Here is a 14,538-nt window from a genome sequence, read left to right on the forward strand (position 1 = left end):
ACTTCCATTAGACTCTTCTGCTACTTATTCAGAACCTGAAAGCCCTCAAAGGCTGTACAAATATTTAATATGCTTAAATGCCTGAAAAGAGTAGGAAACCTCTCAATATTTCCCCACAAAGGCAGCATTACCCAGGGCCTACAAGCATGCTCTTCAGTTGCTGTTGTTGCCTTCCTACAGTTATGTCATACTTTGTCAGACCCTTAAGGTCTGAACTGGATCCCAAGTGTTTACTGGTGCAAGGATGTGGCCTAGATAGGTAGAGGAGAAAGGAGGAAGGAAGCTTGAAGGAACCTCTGTAGAAGCCTGTGTGGGAATTAGGAAGCTTATACACTTTTCAAAGACTGCAAACCAAGACATAGCACCAAATGATGGCAAGAACTGAAGGCCAGAGGACGAAAGATCCTTGCAATCATCACCTGTGGATAAAACAGGTGATAAACTGTGGATAAAAAAGTTTGTCCTTGTCGTGGTTTAACCCCAGCCACCAACTAAGCACCACGCAGCCGCTCACTCACTCCCCCCCATCCCACTGGATGGGGGTGGAAATCGGGAAAAAAAAATAAAACTCCTGGGTTGAGATAAGAACGGTTTAATAGAACAGAAGAGAAGAAACTAATAATGATAATGATAATGATAACACTAATAAAATGACAACAGTAGTAATAAAAGGATTGGAATGTACAAATGATGCGCAGGGCAATTGCTCACCACCCGCCAACCGACATCCCGCCAGTCCCCGAGCGGCGATTCCCTGCCCCCCACTTCCCAGTTCCTAAACTAGATGGGACGTCCCATGGTATGGAATACACCGTTGGCCACTTTGGGTCAGGTGCCCTGGCTGTGTCCCCTTCCAACTTCTTGTGCCCTGGCTGGGCATGAGAAGCCGAAAAATCCTTGACGTTAGTCTAAACACTACTGAGCAACAACTGAAAACATCAGTGTTATCAACATTATTCGCATGCTGAACTGAAAACATAGCACTGTACCAGCTACTAGGAAGACAGTTAACTCTATCCCAGCTGAAACCAGGACAGTCCTTAGTACATGGCAATTCCATGGACGTGATGTGTAGTCATTTAGAAGTTACATCAGGCATTTGGCAGTGAGGACTTGGTTTTCTTTCCATATTGGAGTATTCTACAGCTGCTCACTTAACAAGAAGCTTATGGTGTAGGTAAGATTAAGACTGCATGAAAGATTGGCAACCTAAAATTGTGGAGAGCCATAACTCAAAAAAAATAAAGACTATGCTTGAGTTAACTGTTCTTCTGGACCAACAGTGTTTGAGCCTAAGCAGTCCTAAATTCCATGAGAGAAAACAGAACTTGTTCTGCCATTCATATTTTGCAACAACTGTTTAAATAGCAGGATACTATATGTAGAAAAAACTAAGCAGCAAAAGCAAGGGGGGAAATTAATATACTAATCATACAAGCAGTATTGATTGAACAGTATTTGGCCGGGGGGCAGTGAAATCCCAAATAAAAACAAAGGCCTCTAGGCCAGTACATTGTTGATAGGCAGATCTCGCATCTGAATGTCTAGCTTTATGACCCAGGTAGATTTGGAGATGGTGGAAAGAGTAAGGCTGAGGAAGGTGGTTTTTTAGACATAACTTTTATTCTGACTACAAGGAACAAATATCTTAGTCATCCACAGAGTCTCTGAACTCATCACTTCATCACTGGGGATACTCACTTGGAATATGCAGGCCAGTGGTATTGGCAGGAGCTCTCCTTCTCCTCCAGGGCAGACAAGTTGTGGTGAATTTATAGGCTCAGAGAAAAAATGGGGGGTGGAATAGAAGAAAAGGGCGCTGACACTGATCCTGGAAAATGTCAGAGAGGGAAGTTCTGGAAGAAGATTCTGGGAGAAATTCCTGAAAGGGAGAGAATTGGCGTTAGTGGTAAAAAGCTGCTCATCAAATAATGTGGAATGTGCAAGTTAACTATCCTTTTTTTTAGGGCAGAATAGCCCAGAAGTTGGGTTCATTTACCACAAGTCAAATGGAGAAGATGGTGAAGGTGAAGAATATCAATGATAATGCAGTCAGAAAAGGTGAACAGGGCAATCCTGAAATCTCTCCAAGGAAGAAGCTTGACATAAATGAAAAACACTTCAAAAAGAAAGTCTGAATTATGAGGAGATGAAGAAAACCTGTATCTGATAGCTGTATGTCTGCTTAGTTGGGGATAACACAGGTGAAGACAAAACCAAGAAAATAAAGTAGAAGGATTCCGAAAATATTTTGATCGATGCAACACAAGAACAAATGCAGATATTGAGCAAAAGTCAAGAAAGTTGCTTTTAGGCCTATAAGAGCAAAGAGGCTATATAAAAGATGTGAGGGAAAGGATCTTAAAATGTTTGTCATGAATCAATGGAGAGAGTGAGCATCTGTAGCTAAATAATCTAACATCTAGTCCTAATTTATGAGTATGTGGGCTTTTTTTTAGTAAATTAATATTTGTTTGTCCAATAGGGAAGATAATAAATAATATTCTAATGCAAAAATTTAAATTTCAAATTGAAAACATAATGAATGAGGAAAACAGTGACCTTTTTCAATTAAGAGAAAAATACTCTTTCAGACTGTAAATCAATGAGGGATGTTTCAGTGGTTTGCATACTTATAAAAATAAATATCTGCTATGGAAACAAATGAATAACATAAATATGTATTAAAATTATAAGGCTCTGTTGCCAAGGCTTTGACTAACAAGTTATGGGAAGTTGCTAAGGAGCAGTCAGGTGAACATTTATTATTTGATCCCTATCAAGCAAATGAGCATATAAAATGGGTGCTGATACAAGATTTGGCTTGAACCCCAGTGAAGATTTCTGAGGACTGCTCAAACTGTTGCATTTCAGGCATAGATTCATAAAATTAAGAAGCTAGTTGTGCTCAGCTTCTTGTATGATTAATAACAAAACATTTCCAAATGACAATTCAGAACAGAAACTTGTCTACATGCCTTTTGGAGGAACCCTTCCAAAGAGCTTTGTTCTTATTGTTGAGCATACTGGGAGGTTAGAGAGATCATCCTGCAAGTTTAGGCACCTAAATTAAGGGCCTAAATTTAGCCCCTGAGAATTCTACTCTAATGCCAACTTAATCAAAGCTCAAAATGAAAATACCCAAAGGGAGTTGTTTGGTGGGTTTTTTGTTTGTTCGTTTAGGTGTTTTGGTGTTTTTAATAGGACAGTGTTTGAAAACCATAAATAGGTGAGTTTACTTTTTCAAGATAGTGCACAAGCAATTGTTCCTTATCCCAAATATACCTTTTTGTTTATCTTAAGTCTTTAGTGTGATGGCAATAATTAGTATTTTACAAAAAAAACCACTTAGCAATTTATTTTTTGGGGGGAGAATTACTCGCTTTTCTCTCCTCAGAACTGCAAAAGTGCTGGGCATGAAAGACTAGGCATTCATTTCAAGCTAGACAGGATCTTAGTGTAAACTTTGGTTTTGTGCTTTTTACTGAAGATATCTGTGAGCTATTGCTGTGTGTTTCTGAAGAACAGCTAAAGCAACAGCCAATTTCATTGCATTGCATTGCTTATATTGACTTTCAATCTGAGCTGTGTCCTTGATCGTGTTATGCTCAAACTCATTGTGCAGAATAATTTGGGACAATTTCAACATAGTTCTCCATCAGCAGTTATCAGAAATGCTACTAAAGGTTTACCACAGAGATCTTTTTAATATACAAGATATTTAATACACTGTCTATATGGCTGTGTTGGCTAATTGCCATGTGATCACTTTTCTTCTTAGTGACCACATAAACACTCAGCATGGATCTAGAAGAACCCTTCTCTAGTTACAGTAAATTTAGGATGACCAAATATAAAAAAAGGAAGATGTGCTCAGTAACACAGTGTATTCTCAGCAGAGCTCATCTTACAAGGGTACATGTCCTCTGCATTGTATTGAGTCATGGGTCACAGTTTGTTTTAGTCATCTGGTCTGTTAATAACCTAACTGCCTTATCTCCCAGTCTTCTTCAATGGTCCTTGAATTTGATGAGCAACTTAAAAGTATAGATACATAGAAATATAGTGTCAGGTTCTAAAAACCAAAATAGCTCCTCAAAGAAAGTCCTTGAGATACTGGTACAGAGGCTTGTCTTACAGGACTGGTCCCTACACAGCTGGGACATGTGGTCACCCTATATGAACTGGTCAATAGTAAGTTCTGATGAGTCAATTTGTGTACATGTCCACATGTTATAGAGTTACACATGGGCAGAACATAGGGGTGGGTTTGATTTATTTTTTTTTCACAAACACATCTTTTCCTGCAAAGCAGATTTCACTTTGTGTCTGTGTGAAACATTTCTAGTACCAAATTATGTATATATATGTGTCAGAAACTCAACAGAGACAATTTCCAGGTATACTATCCTCTACAGGTCTTTTTCCTATCATTTATAAATACTGTGGTTACTGATGTTTCATCCTGGGTTTAGAGATATTACTTATTTAAGTGAGTATTTAAAATATGAATTGTCATTTAGTAATACATGTACAGCTGAAATGTATTTAAACATGACCATCAGAGGTCTGGCTGTCAAGAATATCACTCACAAAATGAATAGCTTTATCTTGACAACTTTCTGTGTTTAAACCAGGAACACAAGTTTCTCAGTTTATTTTTTTTTCAGATTTTTTTCTTAAGAAAGTGCATTATCATTTAGTATAGCTGTATCAAAAAAAGCTTGAAATCTCTTCTTGCTCTGACCTTTTCAAGCTATCACCTTTCTCAGATATACTGGCTCAGAACAGCAGTAGAAACTGAGCCAACTATAGTAACTAGTATTTCACCAAAACCTAATGTTTTAATGAAACTTTTTTAGAAGATCTCTTACTTTGTCTCTCGGGTTAATGCATGTAATTTAATCAAAAATACCTGGGAGTCTAATATGAAATGTCAGCTTCATTCAACCAAGGCAGGACCTGAAGCTTCTTGAATACCTTTTTCTAGACTTGGTCATTGAATGGTTCAGTACTAGCTATATTATTTGCTTATCTGACACTGTTGATTATTATGGGGTAAGAAATATTAGAACAAAGAATGAATCTATGGTTTTTGCTTTTTGTGTATATGTGCAGAAAGTAGAATGCATAATTGTAAGGATGTTTATCTAGAAAAAAAATTTTAGTCTTAAGCCACTACAGCAAACTTTTCTTAATCTATTTTCAATTATTTTTTTTGTACATCTGTACTATTCCACAATAACTGATGTGAGCTAACTGGTTGTTCAGGTTAGATTTGCATTCTGATCCAAAGATTACAGGTTGCTGAATTATCCCTTAAGCTTCCTAGCCTTGTGGATCCATTAAGCCTTAATTAAAGAAGCATCTTAGAAAAAAATAATCAGACCATTTATATCCAAAGAAGATGCACATTGGTCATTTGTTTGTTCACCAGCATAAAAATTATTATTTAATGGAAATTTTAATCACAGTAAGCTTATAGATAGACATATATTAAATGCATTAATCTTTCTATAAGGTTATTCACAATGTATAAGGTTACTCCTCTGAAAAGACTGCTTCAGATTGCTTTCCGGTAATGCTAATACCCATTAAAAAGATGAATATATATGTGTGTAAGTCAATCATAAGGTATTAAAGAGGTGTAGCAACTTAAGCTTCTTTTCTTCTTGGCAGGTCACTTTGAGAAATGTCCTAGTTCAATTAAAATATTTTTTCCATTTCCTAGGAGTAGATTCAGATACGCTCTGTCTGTTCTCTATCTTATCTTCACTGTCAGGATTTAAAACAAACCTGAGTGAGATATAAGAAGTATAGTCCAGCTACTTCAGACTCTGAACAGGTTCAAATTAAGGATGTATATACATGTATATGCCTGCACATTCATCACACATATGTCTAGGTTGAATATTTGGGAGATACAGAGCTACATTTTTTAAGAATCTGTTTACGATTTTGTAGAATTTAAACTGGGATAAACTGCATTTTGTGTTCTTCAAACACCCGTTCCTTCATCTCAACTTTCAAAACGCTACAGTAATGAGTGGAGACCATCTAAACTAGAGAGGCATACAAAAGAGAACAAGGTGTAGTAGTTTTCTTCAGATTAGATTGGTGATACTATGAAATGAAAGTTCAGAGAAATTACCATCATCTAGGCTATTGTCATGTATTGCATATGACATGTAAATGACTAAAACTGTTGTATATCTTAAAAAAGAAATTAAGTATTTTAGAAGAGTAGTATACAACTCAAATATTCATATAATATTCTTAGACACACAAAATTGTCTAGTTAGTTACTTGGTTTTGCTTTAAATGCTCTGTATTCAGCATTACTTTATGCACCAGCATTGATTTTGATGCAAAAGTGTTCTTCAAAAAAATCTCCATTCTTAGATGCTTTGCTGAAAAATATTACAATGCATTAGGTATAAAATGAGTGTAGTGAAAGGTGCTAGTTTCATATTACAGTGATCCTGTAAGACCTTCTTCCTCCTTTCACCTTGCAACAGGCCTGACAGCATTGTGTCTCCTCAGATTATTATTAATAATAAAGCTCTTACAAATTTTAGGCATGTTTGTGTGTACTTATTGTGTGTTACTTTTAAAAATGGAAAATGTTTAGATTCAGGTATAGTGCTGGAAAATTGTATTTCAAGCTAGCATACATATCAATTTATTAACAAAGATTAATAAATAATGCCCACAGGTGATATTAATTATAGACTGTCAAACAACTTTTCTGAAAAAAACTGTTCACTTGCTAGGTTAATATCATGAAGCGTGTGAGTTTGCTTTATTGGGTTTTCTTTTTTACATCAGTTTTATTATCAAATACGAAAACAGTTTCTCATATTTTAGTGGCCATCCACAATATGAGGTACCATGAAAGGTCGGCATATTAAGGCAACAATACGCAAACAATATTTGAATTACATGCATGTGGATATTGCTCTGTTTCTCAGTATAGTTAATTAGATGATTTTAATTTAGTTTGTGACACAAAAAAGAAATTAGGTCCAACAGTTGTATGCTCTAAACAGGTTAGGCTAGATGCCTCTTTTTGAAATGGCTGAATTAAGTCTGCTAGAATGAATTCTATCTCAAATGTAGCCAAAACAGCTCACAAGGAAGGACCCTCTGCTCTCCTCCTCCAGAAATATAAAACTTTTAATGGTTCTTCCTCAGGATTCAGGGATGGCATCTGGTAATTCCTGCAGCTCTTGGGAGACGGAACTTGCATTCCTAACCCACCCTCAAATTCCTGTTACTTTCAGTTCTTCCAGTTGTTTTTCACTCACTAATACTTGTCTATATGCTACTATCTTAACAAATAAAAGATTACAGACATTTGAAAAACAGGGGACTCAGTGTAGTTTTTCTTCTTTTTTTCTCTTCTCCTTTTTTTTCCCTTAAAGCAAAGGATTATTTTGCTAACATGCAATCAGCATGGGCTGGTTTCACATTTTCCTATAGTGTGAAGTTATGGTTGGGAAGAGGTCCCTGTGCTAGCAAATCTACGGACTCTCTATGTTGGATTCCGTTAAGGGTTCAAAAGAACAGTTGGGCAGCATAAACTGAAGAAAGCCTTAGCAGGTCCCTTACTTGTGAGCTTATCTGCATGTAGTTACTACCCTGGTTTACTGTCTCCATTAATAAAATCAGCCTTTCAATGATTTTTTTTGGAAATTGGTCTGACGTGTGCCTCTGTTGTGTTGTGCCCATCAAAATCAGCTTTGTGTATTACTTTTTTTACCTCTCAGCTCATTAAGTTAGTTGATCAGTTTTGGAGTCAGAAAATGTTCAGGCAGGGGAAAATTTTGATCAAATCAACCTTGCATGAAAACAACTGCCTGTTTGCCATCTGCAGTGGGCATTGATCCCTAGCTTGTTTGTGCCTTGCATTTGTTATGCGTGAGTAAGCACATTAGCCTTTTCATTTCATTCATTAGACAGTTAGTCCTTGATTAGTGTTTCCTAGTTTCTGTCAAATATACTACTACTCCTTTATTCATTTTGTCTTTGCTTCAGTGTGTAGAAAATTAACAGTTAGCTCCAACAGTAGTCCTTTTATTTCTTTTTCATATAGAACTGGCTGACAAATATACTTTTCTAATGTTGGCACATCTAATGTGGGATAAAATATGAATGATGGGTCTTTCTAAAGTTAACAGAGTTATTATTTTAGTTCAGCTGGCAGGCTTTGTTTAGAAGTATGATGTCTCAGGGTTTACTGTCAGCTTTATTTCATCCGTCTCCAAGAACTATGGGATCACCTGGATACTTGTGGATATTTGCCTTATAAAATTGCACATAAAAATAAATTTAAAGTAACGATGAGTGCAGTTTGAGAACATAGCACTGAAAGTTTCAGGTGACAGTTTGGATGACAGGACGGAACAAGAAGGCATTTTATGACTAACACCAGTCCGGACATTCACTAGGGATTTTTGCTGTCATTTCCTTGTAGAACAGCAAAATGTTAAATGACAATTCCATGCTTAAAGATAACAGAAAAATAAATAAATAATGATGTGATGTGCGTAAAGCAACAAACTATGTACATCTTTAGGAACTACATAACAAGATCATGAATAAAAGCGAGTATTTCAATGAAGTCAATACATTTAGTGACGCTAGTAACTGATTTTAGTTGATCAGTGATCAAAAGGTTTGCTTGAAAATTCTGTACTATATTACATACTTATGTACATAGAGTGTGTGTAAAATATTATGACTTTTGTATTGCTTTTTTCTTCAGAATCTTAAAAGTTTATGTAAATGTTATCAATCTAGCCAAACAATTTTATCTTTGACATGGTTTTAAAGTTCATACATTTATTTTTTCAAAGTAGTCACAAGTTAGTAAACCGAACCTTGAAGGTTGGACCAGTCTGTTCTCTGGAGCATGCCCTACTTAAGATTTTAGTAAAAAAAAAAACTATTTTAGACATAAAATTTTGCAGCTATGTTTGATGTTAGTGGGTACCTATATATCTGCACTTAATACTTGCTTATTTGAGATTTATATTAACATTGATTGGTTTAAATAAAAATTATTTTACACAAAATATTTTAGTCATGTTTGGAATCAGCAATAATATAAAATTTAAGTATTTCATTTTGGTTTTTCCCCCAAATGCTAATTTCCATTGTTTGAAAATCCTTTAAAATGTTGCTAGATATAGACTTCATACTGAATTTAATACTTCTCTAAAATTCTTAGGTTTTGTATTTCCATAATATTTTAATTTGGTAAATAATGGGGTTTTTTTCATATATACAATAGTTGATCACAGTGATAGTTTTATTTGTAATTTTTGTCAAACTTTATTTACATGGAAACTGGAATTCATTTAAATTTCCTACTAACTGAACTAACTCTTCTTGTGTTTATATTCTTATATATGCAACATTTTAAGACATAATTTTAAAAACACCATGCAAATGGATTTCTCTGTGTTTACTGTCTCCTGCAAGACTGAAGAGTTGATAGATTTCATACTCTCACACCTCATTTAATACATACATTGAAAGATGAAAAAACTTTTTACATTCTTAATTCCCAGTTTGTAAATTTTTAATGATTAGTATGTGAAATAAATATTACATGATCTGGAGTGAGGAAAACATTATTTTCATACCTGCAAAGGAGATATAAAAGTGCTGTGAAAACTGATTCTGGAACATCAGTTCCAAATACTCTATTTTCAGCAACTATCACCACTACAATGGTTTTATTCTTTTTTAAATTTCATACAGCTATTTCGTTTCACATACATGTAATTTAAATGTATTATTAGCATAATTTACTAAATTTTAAAATATTTTGATAAAATATATTTAGTTTAATTCACAAGTTTCTTTTTGATATTAAACCACTTTTCCCCTCCACATGATTTCACACCCTGACATAGAGTAAATGGGGCTTCTCCTGGCATTTATTCCCATTCTCTACCGAATTTTGGAGAAAGCTATTGAATGGCCATATGCAAGTATCAACCTATATGCATATAAAGTAACTCTGCTGAATCTATCACTCATCTTTACTAAAGGAATAGATTTCATAGACTTTTTTCAGTATTCCTACAAGAAAGATCTGTATGAATGGTCTTACTGTAAACTTACGCCAGATCTGGATGATACTTGCTGTACAGAAGTTGAAGACACTTTCAGTAAACGCAACTATCATGTCTGATTTGTAAAAAGGAATAATGGAGACTGTAACGAGTGTAATAAATTACTAAGTTCAGATGTATCCCACTCTTGGAACAGTGTATTTGCAACCTTTCTAATGGATAAGAGTATTGCTCTTGCTGAAAATGACAGTTCACAAAACACCTTACAAATGATATGCCTTGTTTACAGTTTTGGTCTTCTGTTTTGCAGTTTTTCTGTCGTGATACATTTTTGGTTTTCTTTTTCCTGTTAGGATGCTTCAATCGCCCACAGATTCCATATCATGAGAGAAAAACATCCAGAGAAGTTCAACAGTAGGTAAGAATCTAAAAAATATTTGCATATGGGAAGATTCTTTCCATGTTATCAAGGTATGTTCTGTGAGGGGTTAAATTTTGCACATCCTTTAAAATATTGATTCTTACAAAAGAGAGGAAATTGGTGCATTTTATATTAAGTGTATGCTCCCAGACTGCTTGTAGTGTAACTATGTTATATCTGGTATTTCAACTGAAATGAATAGCATTACAAATAAACTGTTCTCACATGCGAAGTGTTTGACTTGTAAGACTAGCATGGACAAGGTGATGCATTGTGGTAGCTGAGGATCCCTGAATTGACACTTTGCCATTAGGCACTGAAGAACACTTATTAGACAGCTGCAGATGGTGATCCTTATGTTTCATTCCCACACGCACACTGGTACATTGACAGGGGGCTCTTCCATATATACTCTTAGTAAGGGCAAGTGAATGCCATTTTACACATAAATGCTTTTATCATTAAACAGCTTTGGATACGTAAAAAAGTCAGAAATGAGACTTTGCATCTGTTCCTTGTGTTGCTTTTTGCATTTGCAGTGCAATCTCAGAGCTTTTCTGGAGATTAAAAATGTTTTACAACACTTACTATAAATTCATCTTCTTTCAATATCTGGTTTGTTGAGTAGATGATGTTCATAACACTATGCTTATGTTTGTCTCTTGTTTAGGTAATTTAGCACGTAAGTTGTGATGGGTAAAAGGAACATCTCAGAAACTTTAATTGACATTTAAAGGCACATGGGGAGAGGAAAGTAAGATATGAAGTTATTGGGAATAAACAGGGAATATCTAGAAATAATTATTAACAGAAATGCTTTGTCATTGTGAGCCTACCCATAGACTTGCTTTAGTTTTCCTTGGGGATGACCTGGAGAGTCTTGCGTAGATGCAAATCTGCATAGACCTTTGGATGATAAAATATGCTGTTTGTGCTGTTGCCCTAAAGCTGTACAGAATTATGTTTGAATATTATCTAACTTCTTACTGGTTTCATGTTGAAAGTACAAATTTTAGAATTAACTTTCAGAGATGGAGGCTTTTTTCTTAAATACTCTGTTTAGCACCTATGCAATGACATACTATGAACCCAAGTGTATGTTTCTTTCTAAGTTCCACAGTAAACATTCATTTTCTATGACCTCCTCTTCCTACCTCTGATGCTTCTCATTCTGAAAGAATTATACTATGAAAAGATCTGAACTCAAGCCTGATCTGTGGATCCCAATGTATTATACTCATTCAGCAGGACTAGAGATATTGGACATTGAGCAAATGCCGGTATTCTAAGCCCTGAAGATGAAGCTAGTTTATCAGTGGTCTTTCTGCATTTTTTCAGCAGTTGGCAATTATAATTTATAAAAAGCTCAGCTAATAACATGAGTTTCAGATCAGATTTCATGTCACAATAAATCATATGCCATTAATAACATCTGCTAGCAGACTCACCTTGAAATTCATCTATATTTTAAGGAACCTGATGTTTCTAACATTATCTTAAGGAAATTAATTACAAAAATATATAGTTCAGTCCCTACGTGCTTTGGTACTGTGATATTGAAAGAACTTCAAAAAAGCAATGATTCTCTGGGTATTGAAAGACTATTCAGAAAGATTATGCATTTCTAAAGAAGAATGTGAAGACTTGAGCGAAGTATTGTAATAGCAACTGATGTTTTAAAATGTTCCTTCTTTTGTGTAGTGAGAAAAAGGTGTGAATTTCTATTTTTGTTGAACAGAATTTCCCAAATGACGTTAGTTCACAAATAGTTTGTTCCACTAACAGTTACTTGCATATGGCAACACTCCATAGTATGTTGCAGCAGTGTTTTCCTGCAGTGTGTGAAAATAAAACCCTTTTTTAGATGTCTGCTAAACCACAAGACTTAATTCACCTGAGTGTGGAATTTCCTGTGCAATCTAAATGGTTTAGGGTCAGCAAGTCCAACTGAAGTCAGATTCATAGTGGACTCCATACTTAATAGCACTTACTCATTTGAAAATCCTACAATACTCATTTGAATATTCTACACTGTCACGTGTGAATATCTCTCGTGGTTTAAAAAATTAATTCTTTTGTGGTTTTATGTTAGTTTTCTCTTGCCTGATTTTCCAAGGTTTTGAGCTCTCACAGCTATCATTCAGTTTTGTAAAGCAGGTCCTTGCACTGAGGTTCTAGTCTGAAAATGAACATGTAAAAAACTTTCTCACTGAAGAGAAACCTTAGGTTTATACTGTGTGCAGAGGTCTTCTGAAACCTAAGGGTGTTGTATTTGCTTCAGTGAAGTAAGTTAGGTTAAACTTGGGGTTGGAGAATCTTTGGCTTTAAATCCTGGTAATGAACCTCAAATTCCTAAGGGCGTTGCTTGACACTGATCCCAAGTTTCATGTGTAAATAGAGCATACCAATAGGGAAACTCCTGAAGTGTTGTACTTGTGTGCAAAAGCAGAATCTTTCTGTACTTATTTACCTTCTCAAAATGAAGATGAGAGCGTATGACAAGGCTTAGAAGGACTTTTTAATTACTCCTAGCCAATATTGTAGAATGCTGTGGAAGTAGGTGACTAGTTATTAGGAACTCCAATGCATTATGAAACAGTGCAGTGTTCATAGATTTTGGACACAAAGACTTAGTATTACTGACCTAATAAAAATAGAAAGAAATAAATTAAGTTGTGGATTTCTAAACTGCCTAGAGATACTTGGACATTTAGGTCTTTGGAAAATCTAAGATAAAGTATGTGTAAATACTCATGAATTAAAAATCCAAATTACCTGTTGTTTCTTAAATCTTCAAATAACTTAGCAGCTACATTGTGACATTTCTTTTCAATGAAGCACCTGTTTGTTTCAGTTTCTTATTAAATTGAAATCAAGTCCCTTTGTCAAAAAGGTCTTCTGTGTTCAGAAGCTTAAATTTTACTCAAAGATGCTTAATACATGCCTTAGTCACTTGAAAATGTTATACTTATAAGCTGCAGTATGGAATGGCTCCATATTGTTTTCCAAATAAGGCTCAGTATAAATGTCTAACTGATTTTAAAATATTCATTACTTGTTCCTAAAAATGGATCTGCAAGGGAAGAATTTTCCTTCTGATGATGGTCAAATAGAAAAGAATGGAAGTGAGAACGCAGTAGCATCCCCACCTCTGTCAAAAGAATGAATCCTAATATGCCATTTTAAGTAATTGTCTCGTACGATCATTAGCACACATTATCAGAAACCAGTACTGACATTGCATTAAGATTTAAATGTGTTCATAAAACCCAGAATCTCAGTTGTCACATTACCCATTCTACAGGTCTGAAGCGCTGAGAACCCTGTGCTTGAGAAAGCAGAGTTCGCTTCCCAGCATCACCTGCTTAAGACTAGGGTCAGATTTTCTGATTTCAGTGTGGAAGGGCTGAGTTAGCCCCGGGGGTGGGGGGGGGGGGGGGAACTTGCAAAAGACAGCATTTCAAGTAACAGTATCATTAAACTAGGACATACTGTTGAACTAATGAATCAGTTAGGCCAAAATGCCCTGCAGGGAGATCTGTGTAAACATCATAGACTCAATGCTGGGAATAACAGATGTATGAGTTATGTGACTGGAATATACACAGGGGAAACAAAAGAATACATTCAAGAAAAAACAATTCAAGTTGATATTAACTATTCTAAAATAATATTCGGTTAAATTAGGCACGCTAATTTGACTCTCTGGCACCCTGTAGCATAAAAGATATTTCTTAGTCTCAGTAAACTAACTTAGGATTTATAAATTGCATTTACAGTCTTAAGTACATCACCTTTGAGATTTTCGACCATCAATCTATTTTCATCTTTTATGAAGAAGTCGTCCTAAAGCAGAAAAAGTTCCTATTCCTCGTAACTCAATTTGTATCATGTTCCTGGACATGTACTTTTGAGATTCCCTCTCAGCTTGCTTAATTATCCTTTTATTATGTGCCAATATCTGTGCACTTAATCTCTAAGGAAGTTTTTAAGTAGTAGAAAGTACTGATTTACTTTGTGCAAGTGATCTCC

General features: G+C 35.2%; 1 protein-coding gene across 8 annotated transcripts in view; it reads left to right on the forward strand.

The window, feature by feature from the left end:
* DGKB (diacylglycerol kinase beta) overlaps positions 1-14,538 on the forward strand; it is a 370,440-nt gene that overhangs the window by 217,452 nt on the left and 138,450 nt on the right. For all 8 annotated transcript variants that reach the window (XM_049798232.1, XM_049798231.1, XM_049798230.1 and 5 more), the window contains one exon: positions 10,439-10,503. In XM_049798232.1, the coding sequence (XP_049654189.1) occupies positions 10,439-10,503 (65 nt within the window). The remainder of the gene's footprint in view (positions 1-10,438; positions 10,504-14,538) is intronic.

Source organism: Accipiter gentilis, chromosome 4 (assembly GCF_929443795.1).
Source record: "Accipiter gentilis chromosome 4, bAccGen1.1, whole genome shotgun sequence".
Taxonomy (NCBI): Eukaryota; Metazoa; Chordata; class Aves; order Accipitriformes; family Accipitridae; genus Astur; species Astur gentilis.